We start from the raw sequence: 21,485 nt of genomic DNA on the forward strand, positions 1-21,485 counted from the left end.
CTTGTTTTCCGGCTGCGCGTCGTTCTGCGGGGCTGCGCGTCGAAATTTTGATCTCACGGCATGCGTCGCGTCGATTTCTCCTCTGGAGGTTGGGCGGTGTTGTCCTTGCGAAGCCGCGCGTCGTAGTTCCGGTCGTCCCGAAGGCGTCGCGTCGATCAGCGTCGGTGTGCGGCGTTTTTCTCGCAGCGGAACAAGCTGTGCGTCAAAAATTTCGGCGCACGGAGTGTCCAAGTGAAAAAGAGAAGTCTTTTTGGTCCTGAGACTTCAGGGAACAGGAGGCAAGCTCTATCCAAGCCCTTGGAGAGCACTTTCACAGCCAGACAAGAGTTCAGCAAGGCAGCAGGCCAACAGCAAGGCAAAGCAGTCCTTTGTAGAAAGCAGACAGTTGAGTCCTTTGAGCAGCCAGGCAGTTCTTCTTGGCAGGATGTAGTTTCTGGTTCAGGTTTATTCTCCAGCAAGTGTCTGATGAGGTAGGGCAAAGGCCCTGTTTTATACCCAAATGTGCCTTTGAAGTGGGGGAGACTTCAAAGAGTGGCTAAGAAGTGCACCAGGTCCCCTTTCAGTTCAATCCTGTCTGCCAGGGTCCCAGTAGGGGGTGTGGCAGTCCTTTGTGTGAGAGCAGGCCCTCCACCCTCCCAGCCCAGGAAGACCCATTCAAAATGCAGATGTTTGCAAGTGAGGCTGAGTACCCTGTGTTTGGGGTGTGTCTGAGTGAATGCACAAGGAGCTGTCAACTAAGCCCAGCCAGACGTGGATTGTAAGGCACAGAAAGATTTAAGTGCAAAGAAATGCTCACTTTCAAAAAGTGGCATTTCTAGAATAGTAATATTAAATCCAACTTCACCAGTCAGCAGGATTTTATATTACCATTCTGGCCATACTAAATATGACCTTCCTACTCCTTTCAGATCAGCAGCTACCACTTCAATACTGTATGAGGGCAGCCCCAATGTTAGCCTATGAAGGGAGCAGGGCTCACAGTAGTGCAAAAACGAATTTAGGAGTTTTACACTACCAGGACATGTAAACTACACAGGTACATGTCCTGCCTTTCACCCACACAGCACCCTGCTCTAGGGGTTACCTAGGGCATACATTAGAGGTGACTTATATGTGGAGAAAGGGGAGGTTTAGGCTTGGCAAGTACTTTTAAATGCCAAGTCGAGGTGACAGTGAAACTGCACACCCAGGACTTGCAGTGGCAGGCCTGAGACAAGGAAAAGGGGCTACTTAAGTGGTTGGCACAACCAGTGCTGCAGGCCCACTAGTAGCATTTAATCTACAGGCCCTAGAGAGTGCACATTACTAGGGACTTATAAGTAAATTAAATAGTCCAATCAGGTATGATTCAAGGTTACCATGTTTTAAGGGAGAGAGCATATGCACTTTAGCACTGGTTAGCAGTGGTAAAGTGCGCAGAGTCTAAAAGCCAGCAAAAACAGTGTCCAAAAAGTGGAGGGAGGCAGGCAAAAAGTTAGGGGTGACCACCCTAAGGCTGTCAGGTCTAACAGGGTAGGATGAAACTTTGGCTAGGAACGGTGAGAACAATGAACAGAAAGAAATAGAAACCCCAGTTGCTAAGAAAGGGTTAGGCATGCCAAGGGCAGTGGAAACGCATGAAAGAGAAACCCTGGTTGCTGGGAACGTCAACGGGAGAGCCAGGCATGTCTGATATGGACTAACTGCGTGTACCCTGGCATCAATATTTTTTTTTATTATGCAAGGTTATAATTTCAAATCCCAGTACTAGGTGGTGTAATGTTGCCATAAGTCAAGAACAGAAGCAAACATTCATTACAAATAATATGTTATCATCTTAGAGTCTGTCCCTGGATGGTGATAAATGCACTGATATAAATGTTTTGTACCCAGTATCAGCCTGAAAGGTAAATTAATATAATGTCATGACATGTTGTCTACCATCACCGCAGTGATACCTGCAAGAGATTAGTATGAATGCTCAAAGAAGCTTACCAAGTTTAGACTTTCCAAATCCATTTGTTACACCAAAATTGTCCGCTGCCACGGTCTCCCCGTTCACTACTCTCAGGATGGTAAACTCGGCTGCAAGAGTGTGCATCACAAAGGGCAGGTCCCGCTCGCGTATCTGAAAGAGAAGGCATCAGCACTCATTGTTTGCCAATGGTTGGGCACTTCTGAGCAGATATTGCCATACCTCTGCTTCTGGAACACTGGGTGCAGGGTAGAAAGAACTTGATTCCAGGAGGATGTTATGTTACTTTACCAATTATCCTGCCTACAATGTGTCTGCTTGCACTACTGGCAATTAAACTAAACACCATGTCATCCACACTGGAACCCTCACTAACACAGCCATGTTTCCAAGAAATGTTGGGTTCCACAGTGCCACCATGGGAACAGATGACACTCGCCTACATAAACCATCCAGGAATCTAATGCCATGACTCATGTCAGCCGGACGGTGAAAAATAGAAAGACCACCCTTTTAGCTTTTAAATGTGTATTTGCTTTTCTTGGGCTTCTGCTTTGTAATGGTTAGAGTAGTACAATTAGATAAGGAGGCACTTACATTTCAGTCAGCCATTCTTGTTGATTCCTAAATAGCAACAATTATGTGTTGATTCTCCTTATCTGGTTTGATAAATGTTTCTTTAAAGTCAATACAACCACAGCCAACGTGTTTTGTTCCAAGAACTTCTTCAGGGCATTGTTCAACTTGTTAACATCATGCGGTCATCAAAGTAGTTGACATTATGTAGGACACTGGTCTTCCACATGCATGTGGACAAGCTCTTTTGGAACCTTTGCAAGTACTGCTGCAGATCTGGAGGTGGATGCCTTACCCAGATGTAGCTGTCTCCTCTGCCACCCCGAGCTTTTCCTTCTTAAAAACTATCTTCTGTCTCTCTCACTCTAATTTGTTCTTTTTTATGCTTTTCCTCCTCTCTTCTCTTTTTTATTTTCTTTTATGGCCCTTTCCTCTTGTCCTTCCCACCTCCTTTTGTTTCGTTCTTGGTGAGCTAATCTTAACTTCTCACTTTAAAACTCTTTGGCCTTCTCCTCTTGCTCAGCTTTAGCTTTCTGCAGTGCCACCTGAAAGTTCAGTGTGTCAGTCTTAATCCACCCAAAAGAATAACTCCTGGACTAGGTGACAGCAGTAACCTGGCAACTGGGGGAATGTTTTGGGGAATCACTGTACAGCAAATCTGGGGACACATTTGAGTGTGTCTGGGTAAACCTTTGGTGAAGGGACTAAGAGAACCTGACGCCTCAGCACTTTCTCCCTGGGTTCCTAACACTGTAACCTCCTAGAGTGCGTACCGCCCAGTTTCACTATTGGACTTAAACAAGCTCCACAAGGATATCCCTCACCTTGTTCCTAAGAGCCATATGATATTGGTCCAGTGCAGTGCTTAAATTTATGAAAAAGAAAGTACTTTTAATTTCACAGCCATACCATACAGGGCCATACAGAGCAGTGCTAAGCTGCGCTAACAGTATGTAGTTTTTAGTTGAAGACAGAGTTTTGGTTTTGATGCGACTCATGGTACCTTCCCCATGCACCAGAACACAGACTCCATCTTACAATTTTTTTAGCGTTTTGACTGCTATGTTACTAAGCAAATCACTCACCTCTATACACAAACAGAATATATTAAAATATGATTGGTGGTGTGTGCTTACTTACCCCTACTTCTCTGAGGATTGTAAATGTATTCCTCTTTTCTAAATTATACCCATTGCAGCTGTGCTTGACAAGTTTAAGCTAAGATGAATGTCACCAATATTTTTTTGGAACTGGTTATAAAAAGAATTTAATTGGTGGTTGGTCACTGTAGAGTATACCCTGCATATACTTTCTTCTTACCAAAATAAAGTCTGTCTGGTAGGTGGAGAGCATAAATACTGAGATGTTCTGGTCTGCCAGTGGTGCGATCACTGATTTGGCAATCTTGGTCACCCCGATTGGTTGAGAGCTCGAAAAACTCCCTCCCCCAGAGACCACGTTCAAAGCCAGCCATGTTGCATCTGCTACGCTCAAGTGTTCGGATGATGGAAGTTCTGAAAATCAATAAAGCACAAAGGTTAAATTCAGCTCTTTTTAATTTTAATGAACAAAAGGCAACATTAAAAATGCAAAAATAACAAACAGATAATACAGAGATAAAATGAGATAATATGAAATGGAGTAACCTGAGCGATTCAGCGAATACAAAATACAGGGAGTGCAGAATTATTAGGCAAATGAGTATTTTGACCACATCATCCTCTTTATGCATGTTGTCTTACTCCAAGCTGTATAGGCTCGAAAGCCTACTACCAATTAAGCATATTAGGTGATGTGCATCTCTGTAATGAGAAGGGGTGTGGTCTAATGACATCAACACCCTATATCAGGTGTGCATAATTATTAGGCAACTTCCTTTCCTTTGGCAAAATGGGTCAAAAGAAGGACTTGACAGGCTCAGAAAAGTCAAAAATAGTGAGATATCTTGCAGAGGGATGCAGCACTCTTAAAATTGCAAAGCTTCTGAAGCGTGATCAGCGAACAATCAAGCGTTTCATTCAAAATAGTCAACAGGGTCGCAAGAAGCGTGTGGAAAAACCAAGGCGCAAAATAACTGCCCATGAACTGAGAAAAGTCAAGCGTGCAGCTGCCACGATGCCACTTGCCACCAGTTTGGCCATATTTCAGAGCTGCAACATCACTGGAGTGCCCAAAAGCACAAGGTGTGCAATACTCAGAGACATGGCCAAGGTAAGAAAGGCTGAAAGACGACCACCACTGAACAAGACACACAAGCTGAAACGTCAAGACTGGGCCAAGAAATATCTCAAGACTGATTTTTCTAAGGTTTTATGGACTGATGAAATGAGAGTGAGTCTTGATGGGCCAGATGGATGGGCCCGTGGCTGGATTGGTAAAGGGCAGAGAGCTCCAGTCCGACTCAGACGCCAGCAAGGTGGAGGTGGAGTACTGGTTTGGGCTGGTATCATGAAAGATGAGCTTGTGGGGCCTTTTCGGGTTGAGGATGGAGTCAAGCTCAACTCCCAGTCCTACTGCCAGTTCCTGGAAGACACCTTCTTCAAGCAGTGGTACAGGAAGAAGTCTGCCTCCTTCAAGAAAAACAATGATTTTCATGCAGGACAATGCTCCATCACACGCGTCCAAGTACTCCACAGCGTGGCTGGCAAGAAAGGGTATAAAAGAAGGAAATCTAATGACATGGCCTCCTTGTTCACCTGATCTGAACCCCATTGAGAACCTGTGGTCCATCATCAAATGTGAGATTTACAAGGAGGGAAAACAGTACACCTCTCTGAACAGTGTCTGGGAGGCTGTGGTTGCTGCTGCACGCAATGTTGATGGTGAACAGATCAAAACACTGACAGCATCCATGGCTTTTGAGTGTCCTTGCAAAGAAAGGTGGCTATATTGGTCACTGATTTGTTTTTGAATGTCAGAAATGTATATTTGTGAATGTTGAGATGTTATATTGGTTTCACTGGTAATAATAAATAATTGAAATGGGTATATATATTTTTTTTGTTAAGTTGCCTAATAATTATGCACAGTAATAGTCACCTGCACACACAGATATCCCCCTAACATGGCTAAAACTAAAAACAAACTAAAAACTACTTCCAAAAATATTCAGCTTTGATATTAATTAGTTTTTTGGGTTCATTGAGAACATGGTTGTTGTTCAATAATAAAATTAATCCTCAAAAATACAACTTGCCTAATAATTCTGCACTCCCTGTATGGTGAATGGTGAATTAAAGAACTGGTCCATTGCTACTGAGACACACAGACAATACTGTAACAAAAACAGGTTGGCAATGAAACATGTTTCCTGTTATTCCCATATCACGTGACTAAATCATAATATTCTAATGGCTCTGAATTCGGAGAATGAGTACAGAAAAAAGAAAAGGACTACAAGGAAAGTATGTTTGCTCCTAACTCACCTCTATCCATTCATAAATTCGGATGCAGCGCACATCGAATTTAAACAACATACACTTAACGACACCCACTGCCTCTTTTACGTCAGTGGAAAGCACGACGGGTGCTGGTACACCCTATACACCGCAACATAGCCGCCGGCGCAATTATGAGCCGGCAGCAATGTTGTGGGCTGTTTCCAGCTGGGCCAGCGGGTGAAAACTCTGTTTCCGACTGCTGACCCAGTGGGAAACGGCCTTTTCCATCCGCCAAACTCTTGATGACCCCCTAATCTGATTAAAACACCCATACATTGTAGACAACAAAGTTGTCTTTACACAGTCCTGCATCTCTAGCAATCAGTAACAGTTAAAATTCCAGAATGTTCCTTTGTCTGGAGATATTCGCTTGGGATTTAAGAGGTATTGTGACACCGTTCAAAGGATGGTGCCTTTAAGGCATGGGAAGGGTCCCTCTGTTTTTAACCTTCTAATTTAACATGCTATCATTGATGGTCGGCATAAATCATGTAACACATTCAGTATGAATGAAATCCAACTGTTAAGAAACAATGGGTGCTGCACAAACTATGCGAAATTGGAACTGTGGGTCACTATCATACGTGGATGGCACTGCCAACTAAACAAACCAAGACAGCGTCTGGTTTCTGCTAAATTCATTAGGCAGTGACACAGTGACTTAAGCAATTAATAACATTTCCGAGGAAGGCTTACAACATTTTTAAAACAAACACACCAGCCATGCCTACTGGGGAAAACTAAAAATGACTCCTGATTCTCCCAGTTGTGTTTAGAGAAGCAAATTAGCTTCCTAACATGGGCAAGATTTTCAATACGAGCAAAACCTAACTGCTCAAAAGTTTTAATTTTACTGAAAATCCTTCCAGAGTTCCTTATTGCCTAATTTGTGTTGCATCCTACACTTACAAGCATCTTCATGAAAGACGAACTAGAGCGTGGACACCTTGAATTGAAGTTGTTTGACTAGAAAGAGGTTAACATGTCTCCTTTTTTTTGTTCAAGTACTGCAACTGAGCTGCATCATTTTGGACTTACACAAGCCATTGAACTGAAGGCTAGGTGTTCCCAAACCCAATTAGCCCAAAGCAAGGACTTCTGTGGAACTGACATATTTTGGGGACACACTGGGGCCTTCAAGATGGACCGACTGATAATTTTCAAAACTATCAAAGGTATGCAAAGATCCTTGGTTACTTCAGTTATGACAGACACTTCACATGGAAGGCCAGTCTCTTCGCCACTTGTACTGATGAGGCAACAGGCCCTCTTGTGAAGCCATATGGCATTTCAGTTTGTGGGAAAATTCACTATGCTCCTGGATTTATGTGGATCGAATTAAGAAATCCTGCAACCACACACAAACAAGGGCAAGTTGAGGTGAGTCGAACAATGCTTGGAGGATTCTAATCAGTGGTTAGTTGTTGTTGCACTTTATCAGGGACTCAATTGTGACACACCTTGTTTTAGCAAAAGGCTACTTCAGTGGCCCTGGCGTATACAGACTTGGTGACCAGAAACACCACGTACTTCCACGGGATACATCTCCGCCAGCCTCCTACATAGGGTCTTTGTAAAACTGTATGTTTTGGCCTGAATTTTGATTCACCCTCAAGATGGGGACTTGGGATAATATTGCCTTAAGAAGGTTCTGAAAATCAAGAGCTAGACACAACTTAACACTGACAGCGTGTTTTGGCCCACACCACCGGAGAGCTCCCTTGTGCTTGAACCTATGTACTGGCCTAGGTGTCATTTTGGCTTTTGAATGTTGGTAGCACCACAGCTGAATTTAGTACCAAACAATCCACTCTGCTGGGGGTGTACATACCAGCTTGAACGACCTCTTGTGCCGGAGACTCTACAACTACCAGTAGTTGGTTCAGCAGCAAATTCTTGCAAAGGTTGTGTTAATGCTATCTTTTTGGGAATGCTATCCGTAACCATAATTTACTTTAAAATGTGAGTTGTACCTCTAACCAATGGGAGAACTGTGGATATAATATAAAAAGTAGATTGGTAACTACAGAGTGTAAATGCGGTGCTTTATAAGCTTGAAAAACATGCTAAGTAGTGCTTAATTTGTGGTGGTGTTTGGAGGCGCTGGCCACTGGCATCCACTTTTGGTGAGCAGGACTTATTTTGTATCATCAGACTTTGACCCAGAGACAGAAAAGAAGTAAAGAAACAAAAGAGGAAGAGAAAGATAGGAAAGCAGGGAGAAAACAAGAAAGCAGAGACGAAAAAGAAGCCGCAAGTGAGAAACATAAAAAGAAAGCAAGTGTAGGGTAGTGAGTAAGAAGAGGCATGAGATGGAATCAATACTACACAAACAGTGTTCAGAAACTCTGACGTTCGACAGCATAGTTGGCCCCCCTTCCCTCCCCTGCACTTAGTTTTTACAAATTGAACACTAATTATAATGCATCCAGGTACGAAAGAAAGAACAAACATAATACTAGTCAGTTTATCATCTTATGGAATCACCTTATTGTTATGTTACATTGTCATCAGAGTTTCTTGAGACCTCCTCCTTGTCAGTAATACCCTTTTCAGCCACTAGGCTACACTGTTCTACTTTACTTCACTTCACTTTCTCTCTGTTAAGTGAGGATGCAAAGGACTGGAAGGAAAATGTCAACATTTCAACATGGCCGGTCAGACAGCCACATGGAGAAGTACAAGTCCAGCTAACACCTAACAAGCGCCACTAGTACTGGCCAAATCTATTTAAAATGCAACAAATAAATTCTTTGGAGGGAGAGCAGCAAAATGTCTCAACATGCCAGCGGCGCTGGTGAAACATGAACTATTAACGCAGACTCAGTGAGGGCAATGATTTAAAAACTGCAAAAGAAAAGGGAATTCGTCATTGGTTTGGCATTCGGTGTCGAGAGTGCAACATTCTGTAACTGTTCCAGCCTTTCTGAAATGTTATACAACACATAACTCCCATTCCAAGACTCGCCACACTTGAGCCCCGATTCCGAGCAGGTCTCAAATGGGTGAAGTATTTTCTGTAGCCGTCATTACCCTGGAATGGGGCATTTACCGTGTGCGGTAGAGAGCTGCATGTGAACGTTTTATACTTGGAAAGGAAGCATAACACGTAGAATCTTCTTTTTAAAGCACCGGATTTCATATGTATATCTTTTTTCCGGACCTTTTCCACAAAGCAATTTTGTCAAGTTAAACCTGTTAAGCAAGGGAAAACAGCAGCAATAATTATCAAGCGTTCAGAATTCCACTCCTTGCATAATCTATTTGTACACGGATCATTTGACCCCCACCCAGTGCTTAATTTGTGAATAAAAACGTGCCGTTGGCCAAAGCTCTCATTTGCAACACGCGGCTGCGGCGGGATACTGAGGCAGCGTAATCCTGAAGGCATCTCGGGCCTCTTTAATCCATTTACAGCCACTCCCTGACCCTCCAGCTCACTCTTGCAGCTTTCTACTGTCTTCCTTTGTGACGCTTTTTCGTTTTTGTCTTCCTCCAGCTTTCCTATTTGTGTATTTTGCTCACAGTAAATGCCAGAAACAGAAAAAAAAGTGTGGGTGCCCCGCACCGTAAACCACCGGCTCAAATTAAGCACTGCCCCATCTCATAATTTGGGCCCTAGGCTTTATAAGTGAATTATAGAAAGCCCTTGCCATGTGCTTCCAACTCCCCTCCCCCGCCCCGCCACGGATAAACTATATTTTGGGCTCATCCGAAGTCCAACAACATTCCACACTCAAAACACCATCACCCACCGCTGTCCCAAACAGCCCCAACCAATGGCCAAGCCCAGATATGCCATGCTAAAGTGATCATGCTCACCATCAAGCACACCTTAATGACTCAGCCGTGCAGGTGGCAAATCAATGGTACTCTAGAAACATGCCTATAACATAGCATAAACGTGAACAACGTTGGCGTATAAGAGATCAATCTGGGTGGACAGAAAACACTACGATCTTGATGAGCAATACACAATCAATCACCCAATCATATTACGCAGAACAGGAAATTACTATGGCACATCCACTCATACACATACTGATCACCAGAAGATCGCCCAGTACTTTCATACTAACTCTTTACTAGCACACATAGCCAAACACCAAGAAACCAGCACAGACCTCACACACTAGTTCCCAGAGTCCAATGGCTGGCGTTGCAGACCCTCACGAAAGGGAGCCCTGATAGACAATGCACTGTAATGCCACAACACTGGTAACCAGCACTACAGGAAGGCAAAATAACGCACCAAAATACACATACAATTACAAATTTGCTGTTCTTGTCACAGCGCAAGATAAATGAAAGCTGGAGGGACTGGCAAGACTAATAGCTGGACTACTGCAATAATCTTTGAAGAGTGTTGTAATTGTCAATATGGCGCATCACTTTATATGGCCATGCTTCTATTCCCTTTTCAGGGCAAAATATGTAGGGTTTTCAACACTCTAAACAACAAAATTGATAAAACGATGGACTTTTACATGGACCAGTACAAGATGTAGTGGATTAAAGGTTGAGGCAGTTGAACACTCAAAATTCAGGATTCCAAATTCAAAACTAACCTTCTTAAATAATAGTAAAATACAGGATATCTGTCTTAAACGGAGTACCAACTACCTCCAGGTCATTACGGACAGAGTGGTCTATGTCTTTCTCAGTCACAGTGCTAGAAGTACTTTAGAACTGGAACTGCATCACCAGAGTGAGACCTGTTTTAAGAGAAACCCTATATTATTTCAGCGTGCAGTTTTGAATCATCCAAACATGTGCCTGTGGACAGATGCCTTGTTTGTGGTAGATGAGATGTCACCAGCATGCTCACTGTTTACATTTTCCAGCAATGGTGATAAGGAAAAGAAAGACCATTGGTTCCGTGGGCCTCCATATATTGCAATTGTATGCGAACCAAGGCCTTAGTGGGAATTATTCAAAACCATTCTAAGATCAATGCCCATTTTAAGGTGTCTACAGTCACGTTTGGATCATTTACATTACCACACAGCACATATTAAACATATAGGCCCTCATTACGACTTCGGCTGTCTTGAAAAAAGACCGCCGAAGCTGCGGGCGCCACATTACCGCTAGTGCTGGCGGTATTAGTGGCACCCTATTTTGACATTTCCGCTGGCCCAGCGGAAAAGTCACATCAACATTGAAGCCGGCTCATAATAGAGCCTGGCGGCAATGTTGATGTGCAGTGGGTGCAGCAGCACCTGTCGCACATTTCGGGCAGTGAAAGGCGCTATGGGGCTGTGCCTGGGGGCCCCTGCACTGCCCATGCCAAGTGCATGGGCAGTGCAGGGACACCCAGGGGCACCCGAGTCCCCCTTACCGCCAGCCTTTCCATGGCAGTGTTTACCGCCATGGACAGGCTGGCGGTTGGGGACTCTGGGGATTATGACCGCCTGGCGGAAGCCTGGCGGTATAGTGGAGGGGCCGGCGATATGGCCGTAATACATGGTCATAATACACTGGCGGAACACCGCCAGGCTGTTGGCAGTGTTACCGCCAGTGTTCCGTCGGCCGCCAGGGTCGTAATCCCCCTTAGTGCTCAGATTTTGCAAGCATGTGACAATCCAGTAGCACCGAAGGACTACGGAAGGAGGCTTCACCGTGCAGTCTAATTTTACATTCAAATGAGGTGCAGGTCCTTGCAAGGAATCACAAGTGGTTTCAACATGGTCCAGTGTATCATCATTGTGGTGGCTGTCTCACATTACCTGCTTTGAAAATTCATGCTTCATTAATAGAACAGTGCACCCCAAACTATCAAGAGCAGAGACTAGGAGATTCCAAGGATGTATGATTGAATTAAGACAAAACCTTAATATCAGACCTTTTTCAGGTACACACCCAAAATCTAGACTGGCTCAAATGAGACAAGATCCATGTTTTAGGAAATCATTCAGAATACCGCTCCACAAACAATACCTGGTGATACTTTTCTTTCCATCTAATCCACAACGTGTTTCACAATTTCCCGACAGAACTCAGGGTTATGGGAGTGATGGAAGCCACAGTAGTGAAATGAAAGATGATCTTCCTCAGCCTTTGCCATGTAGTGTCAGTCCCCTCTATTTGGGTCTTACTGACCTGAACATATTCCCCAGGTGGAGGGCCCAGGCTGAGATACTTTATGCAAGACGGGGGAAATCCGCATTAAAAGTTTAAAGGCCACCAGGCACCTATGGTTCCACATGCACAGTTTTTGACTGAAATGAGTTCCTCTACATTTGCAATCAGCTAATCTATATAAAGTCCACTGAGCCCACCTGTAGAAAGGTCTTCTGAGGAGATGCCCGGAATTCCACCAAATGTCAGCATTGGTAGAGCAGATGGACTAAGGTGCAGGAAAAAAAGAGATTATTGGGTGGAACGAGCGAGGACTGGACAGGGGCTCAACGTGGTGTATCACTTATCTTGGCGGGTTTGAGAGCGTCAACCCTGTGCTAAGGGAAGAGTTTAGAGGGGTCAGCCACATGCACATGGGACGCTGCTATGTCCAGAAGATTGTTAAACAAAATAACACTTCGAATGAGACTGGAAACCATATGATATGTCAAGCTTGTTGCTCTGCACAACGTCAGAAAACGTTGTCATAATTATCCAAATATAATTCGTAAGAGCATCCCAGTGAGCAAAGTACACATTGTGGCGGGCTCCCCCATTTTTAGAATTACAGCAGGCATACTGTTGCAAAAGGAGCGCTGTGGGCCTGTGGACAAGGTACCAATCCTACGGACCACAGCCAGATCCAGATGATGGGAAACTAGCAGAAGGAATAAGTGGCCCTCTCTGGGCCCTCACGGCTTGGTCACAACGTCACTTCCCATACAGTGCAGACGTGGATAGGCTTGTGATTCAGAAACACTATTTAAGTAGATTAAATGTCATTATATACCATAGTTCTATATCATGGGTGTTCGCAAACATTTTCCAGGGGGCCAAAAGGTTTGGCGTGTCACGTGACCGAGGGCCGCAGAGATGCCAGCAGGGTGCCAGGTGTGGTCCATGTATAACAGCAAATCAGGCCACTCAAACCGTGAACATAACAACTGACTTGTCTCTTAGTTCACTATTTGCATTGTTTTCAGGGTTGGGAGAAGCATGAATGTCTCTAAACTCATGTTTGAAAACTATCACTAAGGTGAAACCTTCTGCATGTTAAACAAATGCACTTTTTTGATTTTTGTAGAGCCCTTCACATTTTTTCACATTTGTTGCAAGATTCTTTAAAAAAGAATGTGCTTCTAAAGTCACGTGGTGCAGGACACCTTTACTTATTTTTTCTGACTTTCGTTAATAAGTCAGTTTAGTTGGAAATAATGGCTTGCCCTTTTAGTTAAAATATTTTGGAACATTAGTGCTGCCTCAAGGAAACAGCAGCTCAGTGTTGCTGTTTACCATGGGGCCGAATTTAAAGGTCAAGGAGGGCCGCACTCTGAGTTTCACTGTTCTATATGAAAGAACATCATATCTTCACTTGTGACTGCACTGGAGTGTAATGCAGGATTTAGAGTGTGCATCCACAGTACAGGACAGTGTGGGAGACTAGAACGGCATTTGGTGGGGTGACTGGCAGATTCTTTGTGAAAGAGAAAAGTCTGATTGCACTAAGTGCAACATTATTTTGGACAGGGCACAACACCAGTCTGAGCTCAGGTTACAACTGGGTTCCTGTTTCAAGCAATTGTGTTGTCTGGTGTGTATATTTTACCTTTTGCGATTGTACACAATAATTTGCAATTCTATAAAATGTCAAAAGTCACAATTGCAAAAATTGCAGGATTGGCTTTGTGGCCTACATTTGAGCAATGGAATGCGGATATTGTGTTGCTTTTTGGATTGAAGCATATTTATGGGTCAAGTCACATTTAAGGCAATAATCTAGCAGATGGGACGAGCGGTATTAGTGATTTTAACACAAATTCAAATTCGTTCGTTGCTGTATAAATCAAAGATCTTTGAGAATTACTCAGGATTTCCACGCTTTTGGAATCATTCAATTGATAGGTTTTTGTATCATCTACTTAATTCTATACATAAAATCACTGCATTGCAAATCACTCCTTTCTAGAATGTTTTCATTGGTTTCACCTGCAGAAGAGCTATACATAAAAATACTCTCCAAACCTGCCTAGCCTTACATATGCAAATAGGCTTTTCTGAGTCCAAAACTACATTTGCAATTCACAAAAATGGTCTTACACCAGTGAAAAGATTCACTAGAGCATCGATGTTCATGCAGGTGGATGTGACATTGAAGAGCGGGTGCAGTAAATCCATTTCCCTATGTATTGGGAAAAAAACAGAAAACAATACCCTTGCACACAGGCGAGGGCATTCTTCCCAGCGCCTGCTGCACAACTGTACCGGGGACCGCGGCAGATTAGCAAATGGGTGTCACAACAATTTCAAAGGCGCAGCCTGGAAAACTTGTAAAACGTGCAGGTTTTCAGGCATAACCTAGGAAATGATTTTGAATTTCAAGAAGTCTATGTTTTCTATGAGCCGGACCCACAGACCACCAGAAGTAATTTTAGGCCCGTCTTAAAGTTCTCCCTTCCCTTCTCTGAGCGCAACAGTCAGTCTGTAATTCTGGAATCAACTCACAAGTAAAAATACAATGCTATGGGTAACTCAGGCCAAAATAGAATAAAAATGATCTGAAAAATATAAGGAGCTCAATATCAACCTTTACATGACAACAGAGATGCAAACCTTCCATGCACAGCTTGTTCATCGTAAACCAAGGCGTCAGCCCAAGTGCATCCTTCTCATTGGTATAGTTTATACCATCACTTGAGGCAATGTTCAACAATGAACATTTTTAAAAATGATGGCAGGCAACAAGGTGTGCAATAAAAAAAATGTTACATGCTCATTCTAAAACAGCTCCGGATAAACTAACCCCTACAGATGTAATAAGATGTTTGCACATTTGCAGTTTGATCCCGCTGAAAGAAACTGGAAATAACCCAACAGGGACGCTTCTGAATGTACTTGAGCTCTCTCCCCAGAACTGATGCCCTGGAAAATACTTCAGCAGTACAACAGTGTAGATCTGCACCTTTTAGCAATAGGCGCTGGCAAAGCCAACACACCTGGCTTGCACCGCATGAAGGGGTCTGATGAGGGTTACCTGGGGAGAACCCAACTTCAGCGGGAGAAGGGTGGATAACAGCAGGTACCAGGGCTGCAGGACTCCGGTGTCAATCAAATCAATCAAATCAAAAACATTTATAAAGCGCGGTACTCACCCGTGAGGGTCTCAAGGCGCTAGGGGAAGGGGGTTACTGCTGCTCGAAGAGCCAGGTTTTGAGCTGCCTCCGGAATGCAGGGTGGTCCTGAGGTTGGCGGGGAGGGAGTTCCATGTCTTGGCCGCTAGGTAGGAGAAGGATTTCCCACCTGCCGTGGTGCGGCGGATGCGAGGGACGGCGGCGAGTGCGAGGTTGGCGGAGCGAAGTTGACGGGTGGGCGTGTAGAAACTGAGGCGACGGTTGAGGTATTCGGGTCCCTTGTTGTGGAGGGCTTTGTGTGTGTGGGTGAGGAGCCGGAAGGTGATTCTTTTGCAGACGGGAAGCCAGTGCAGGTGTCTCAGGTGGGCGGAGATGTGGCTGTTGCGGGGTATGTCGAGGATGAGGCGGGCGGAGGCGTTTTTAATTCACTGCAGACGTTTCTGGAGTTTAGCAGTGGTTCCTGCGTATAGGGTGTTTCCGTAGTCCAGGCGGCTTGTGACGAGGGCGTGGGTCACAGTTTTTCTGGTGTCGGCAGGGATCCAGCGGAAGATCTTTCGGAGCATGCGGAGAGTGAGGAAGCAGGAGGGTGATACGGCATTGACTTGTTTGGTCATGGTGAAAAGCGGGTCCAGGATGAATCCGAGGTTGCGTGCCTATACTGAGGGGGTTGGGGCGGGGCCTAGGGCCGTGGGCCACCAAGAGTCGTCCCAGGCGGACGGGGTGTTTCCGAGGATGAGGACTTCAGTTTTTTCTGAGTTCAGTTTCAGACGGCTGAGTTTCATCCATTCTGCGATGTCTTTCATTCCATCTTGCAGGTTGGTCTTGGCGCCAGTGGGGTCCTTGTTGAGGGAAAGTATCAGCTGAGTGTCGTCGGCGTATGAGGTGATGTTGATGTTGTGTTTGCGTACGATGTCGGCGAGGGGGCTCATGTAGACATTGAAGAGAGTCGGGCTGAGCGAGGAGCCTTGTGGGACGCTGCAGATGATCTCGGTGGGGTCTGAGCGGAACGGAGGGAGGTAGACTCTTTGGGAGCGGTTAGAGAGGAAAGAGGTGATCCAGTCCAGGGCCAGTCCTTGGATACCGGTGGAGCGCAGGCGGGATGTTAGGGTCCGGTGGCAGACGGTGTCGAAGGCAGCCGAGAGGTCGAGGAGGATGAGGGCGACTGTTTCTCCGTTGTCCATCAGAGTTCTGATGTCGTCTGTGACTGAGATGAGGGCGGTTTCTGTGCTGTGATTGGCTCGGAATCCGGACTGCGAGGGGTCGAGTAGGTTGTTGTCTTCAAGGAAATTGGTCAGTTGCCTGTTGACGGTCTTCTCTATGACTTTGGCAGGGAAGGGGAGGAGCGAGATGGGGCGGAAGTTCTTCAGGTCGCTGGGGTCCGCCGTAGGTTTCTTCAGGAGGGCATTGACTTCTGCGTGTTTCCAGCTCTCGGGGAAGGCGGCAGAGGCAAACGAGCTGTTGATGATGGTCTGGAGATGCGGGGCGATGATGTCATCGGCTGTGTTGAATATGAAGTGTGGGCAGGGGTTCGAGGGGGCACCGGAGTGGATGGAGTTCATGGTAGCTTTTGTCTCCTCCGTGCTGATGTGAGTCCAGGCGTTGAGGGTGATGGCTGGGGTAGTAGGTTCTGTGGTGGTTGGCTGGGTCTGGTGTCTGAAGCTGTCGTGTAGGTCGGTGATCTTACGATGGAAGAAGGTAGCGAGGGAGTTGCAGAGGTCTTGTGAGGGCATGATGGAGTTGGAGTTGGCGTTAGGATTGGAGAGCTCTTTGACGATGTTGAAGAGTTCTTTGCTGTTGTGAGTGTTCTTGTCCAGTCTGTCTGTGAAGGAAGTTCTTTTGGTGGCACGGATCAGCTGATGGTGTTCGCGGGTGGCGTTTTAGAGGGCAGACATGTTTTCTGCGGTGTGGTCTTTGCGCCACGCTTTCTCGAGGGTACAGCAGGTTTGTTTGGATTCCTTGAGGGTGTCTGTGAACCATTGAGGTTTCCTGGTGCTGGTCTGTCTTGGGAGGCGTCTGAGAGGTGCGAGGTTGTCCGCGCAGTTGGTGATCCAATGAGTGAGGCTGAGGGATGCGTCGATGGGGTCGGTAGAGAAGGTGGGTTGGTTGTCGCTGAGAGTGGAGCGAAGCTGTTCCGTGGGGATTTTGTTCCAATGTCTGCATGGGATGGGTTGTGTGCGGAGGTGGAGAGTCTTGCGTCTGAAGGTGAAGTGGACAAATCTGTGGTCAGTCCAGTGTATTATGGAGGAGTGGCTGAAGGATACGTGGTAGCTGGCGGAGAAGATGGGGTCGAGCGTGTGTCCGGCGATGTGGGTGGGGGTGTTCACCAGTTGCTTGAGACCGAGGTTGGCGAGGTTGTTGAGCAGGGTGGTGGTGTTGGGGTCGTTGTTCTGCTCCAGGTGGAAGTTGAGGTCACCGAGGAGGATGTAGTCCGGCGAGGCAAGGGCGTGCGGGGAGATGAAGTCTGCGATGGATTCGCTGAAGAGGGCGCGTGGACCAGGGGGTCCGTAGATGAGAGTTCCTCTGAGGGTGGTCCTGGGGTCGGTGTGGATCTGGAAGTGCATGTGTTCGGCGGCGAGGGTGGTGTCTTCGGTGGAGGTGGTGATGTTGACGGAGTCCTTGAAAACGATGGCGATTCCTCCACCGACTTGGTTGGTGCGGTCTCTCCTGGTGATCTTGTAGCCGTCGGGGATGGCTATGGCGATGTCGGGGGCCGAGGAGGCGTTCATCCAGGTCTCAGTGATGAAGGCGACGTCCGGTGGAGTCCAGGAGGTCCCATAGTTCAATGGCATGCTTGTGGACGGAGCGTGCGTTGATCAGGATGCATTTGAGGTGGTTATTGGCACGTGGGCTGGCGGGCGGGGTGCAGTCGCGGTGGAAGGTGAGTTTGCAGGTGAGGCATGCGAAGGGTCCATCGGTGTGTTTAGGGTTGGCTTGGAAGCAGGTTCTGGAGCGCCCCGGGTTGAAAGCGTGGAGGGAGGTGGGGTCATAGCGGTGCTGCGGAGTTTGGGAGTGCTGGGGGCCAGGGGTCGTGGTGCTGGGCGCGGTCCAGGCGCGGACGGGCGCAGATGGGCTTGCCTTTGGTGTGCCAGCGGCGCGGCTGCGCAGCTGCCGCCAAAAGAGGGAGGAGGGGTCAGCTGGGGGCGGGAGGCGGGAGACGAATGGGAGCATGGGGGGGGGGGGGGGGCGAGCGGGAGGTGGTGGCGGGAAAGCAGAGGGCGGGGGGTCAGGAAGAGGGGGAGGGAAAAAAGATAGGGAAGGGGGGATTACAGAGGAGGAGAGGAGTCAGGAAGAACAGAAGAGAGGGGTAGAAGAGTCAGGGGAGAAGAGTCAAGAGGGGGAGAGAAGAGTCAAGAGGGGGAGGGGAGAGAAGAGTCAAGAGAGAAGAGTCAAGAGAGAAGAGTCAGGGGAGAAGAGTCAAGAGGGGGAGGGGAGAGAAGAGTCAAGAGGGGGAGGGGAGAGAAAAGTCAAGAGAGAAGAGTCAAGAGAGAAGAGTCAAGAAGAAGAGGAGAGAGGAGTCAAGAAGAAGAGGAGAGACCAGAGAAGCAGAGGAGGGAAGCATCCAGAAGATGAGGAGAAGGCCACAGATGAAGAAAAAGAAGAAAAGAACACGCAGGACGGGGTGCAGAGGAGGAGAAGAACACAGATGAAGAAAAAGAAGAAAGAACACGCAGGACGGGGTGCAGAGGAGGAGAAGAGCACAGAAGAACACAGATGAAGAAAAATAATAAAGAACACGCAGGACGGGGTGCAGAGGAGGAGAAGTGCACAGAAGAACACAGATGAAGAAAAAGAAGAAAGAACACGCAGGACGGGGTGCAGAGGAGAAAAGAAGAACAGAGAGGAAGAGCAGAGCAGGAAGAAAACGCGGTGAGGAAGAGGAGCGGGGCACAGAGGAAGAGCAGAAACACACAGCAAGTGGGCTGCAGAAGAGGAGCAGAGAAAGATGGCTACCAGAAGCAGGAAGGAGGCGCAGGAAGCGAAGGGAGATGGACAGCAGAGGTGCGGAGAGAGGTTGGAGGAGAGAGCGGAAGGCAGAAGACAGAAGTTCAGGGAAAGAGAGGTGAGTGGCGCGGGGCTGGGTGTGGGGCTGGGTGGGGGGAGTACTTACAGTTTAGCTGGTCTTGCTGGGAGGTGTCAGGAGCCTGGGCAGGTGGAGCTGCAGCGGCGGGGGGAGCGACCTACCCTAGGGTCAGTGTGAAGCCCCATCCGAACTGCAGAAGCTGCTTCTGGTGTTGACAGATCTGCGCTGACTGTGTCTGTAGTAAGGACTAGCTAACCACATCACCAAAGTCATGATGTAAATTCAATGACACAGTGTAACCATCCGCAAAATGCTGTGTCCCTGTATTGATCACATGAGTGCACACAACAGACATCTAAATGGAGCATCCGTTAGAGTGTTAACAATATACTATACTAGCAGGACACAAGCTTTGCGTGAATTGTCAGACGCTCGACTATCAGTAAGACTATTACTTTCAGCTACTTAAGAGTTGTGATGACACAAAGGTGAGTTTGACCTGTATTGCAATGTTTCGCAATGGACTTGCATTTTTCCCCACTGGCTTGCAAGAATATTTCAGTTATCACTCTAAATGCATATTCAGGGTAATATCTTTGTTGTGACTAATCTGGACACTAATAGAGGCCTCATTAAAATGTTCAGCAAATTATCTGGTAATTTCAGCCCCAAAATATACCGTTACCAACTATAACGGCGTCAGCGAGAGTTGGAAAAACTGTCCCGTAACAACCTGGACCCATTTGAGTCCACTGAGGAATAACTGGCGCAAAACGAAATGGTTACTTACCAGTAGTAGTAGTTTTGGAGCCTGAAGAATTTTCTGGATTCACATGTTGTGCATTATTCCGCCATCTAGTGGTTGGGTCTGGAATTGTCTGTTTTTTCCTTTTATTTTTATTTTTCAGCGTCAATGACCACCATTTGGTGCTTGGTTGTCCCCTGTGCGGCATCACATGGCGCCCAGAAGTTCCTATACGTGGTAGCCATCTACAGATTCTTTTCCCTTTATTGTTTTTTCTTCTCTCTTTTTTTTTTATATATAAGAACAGTTTATCTTTATATATGACCTCTTCCCCACCTGTTTGTCTGGTTCTCATTTTCAGGGAGGTGGGTGGGTCGCATGTGAATCCAGAAAACTCTTCAGGCTGCAAAAACTATCCCTAATGTTAAGTAACCATTTTGTTTTGCAGCATGGCAACTTTTCTGGATTCACAAGCTGTGCATTAGGTTAGGTAGTGGTTTACCCTTCCTTGGGTTGGTTGGGGTGATATGATGAGCTTGCAAACAGGTGCTGTAGTACCAAATGCCCCACTTGAGTTTCCTTATGCATTTGTATGTCCACACAATAATGCTTGGTGAATGTGTGTGAGGATGCCCATGTTGGTGCTGCACAGATAGGGTCTATGGGCACATTTGCCATAAATGCTAGTGTTGCGTCCTTTCATTCTTGTTGAGTGTGCTTTAAGGCGTTGAGGTAGACAGTTGCCATGTGAGGTGTAGCATGTTTGTATTGTCTCCACAATCCATTGTGCAATAGTCCTTTGTGACGGGTGACCCCTTGCTGGATTTAGCATATGAAACTAACAGTTTGTTTCCCTCTCCAACTGTTTGCTTTCATCTAGGTCAGTGGTTCCCAACCTTTTGACTTCTGTGGACCCCCACTTTATCATTACTGGAGCCCGGGAACCCCCACTGTATCTTTTTGGGAATCTGGGGACCCCCCCACTGAGTCATTGCTGAAAGATGGGGACCTAATCTGGTAATATTATTTAATTTTCCAAGCAGTCGCGGACCCCCTGAGGAGGCTTTGCGGACCCCCAGGGGTCCCCGGACCACAGGTTGGGAACCACTGGTCTAGGTAGTATATCAGCTCTCTTCTTACATCAAGAATATGCAATGTCTTTTCCAGTTTTGTGTGTGGATTCTTAACGAATACTGGCAACTGGATGCTTTGATTGACATGGAATTTGCTCACCACCTTAGGTAGGAATTAAGGATTTGTCCTGAGGACTACCTTGTCCTTGCAAATTTGTATGTATGGTTCCTGTGTTGTTAGCGCTTGAAGTTTGCTTACTCTTCATAGCGATGTGATTGCTATCAGAAAGGCAGTTTTTTATGTGGTAAACCAGAGCGCTTCTTTATTCATAGGCTCAAATGGTTTTGTCATCAACTGTGTTAAAACCGTATTCAAGCTCCACATTGGGGCTGGTGCCTTCCTTTGGGAGGCAGGCAATTATTTTGTA

The 21,485-nt window shown here is 46.3% G+C and overlaps 1 protein-coding gene across 1 annotated transcript in view; it reads right to left on the reverse strand.

Moving 5' to 3' along the window:
- Positions 1–21,485, reverse strand: part of CASTOR2 (cytosolic arginine sensor for mTORC1 subunit 2) — a 333,451-nt gene that overhangs the window by 58,560 nt on the left and 253,406 nt on the right. Inside the window, exons 3-4 of the mRNA XM_069226913.1 lie at positions 3,851–4,044; positions 1,975–2,107 (exon numbers count right to left, since the gene is read on the reverse strand). Of these exons, the coding sequence (XP_069083014.1) occupies positions 1,975–2,107; positions 3,851–4,044 (327 nt within the window). The remainder of the gene's footprint in view (positions 1–1,974; positions 2,108–3,850; positions 4,045–21,485) is intronic.

This window comes from Pleurodeles waltl, chromosome 3_2 (genome assembly GCF_031143425.1).
Source record: "Pleurodeles waltl isolate 20211129_DDA chromosome 3_2, aPleWal1.hap1.20221129, whole genome shotgun sequence".
Taxonomy (NCBI): Eukaryota; Metazoa; Chordata; class Amphibia; order Caudata; family Salamandridae; genus Pleurodeles; species Pleurodeles waltl.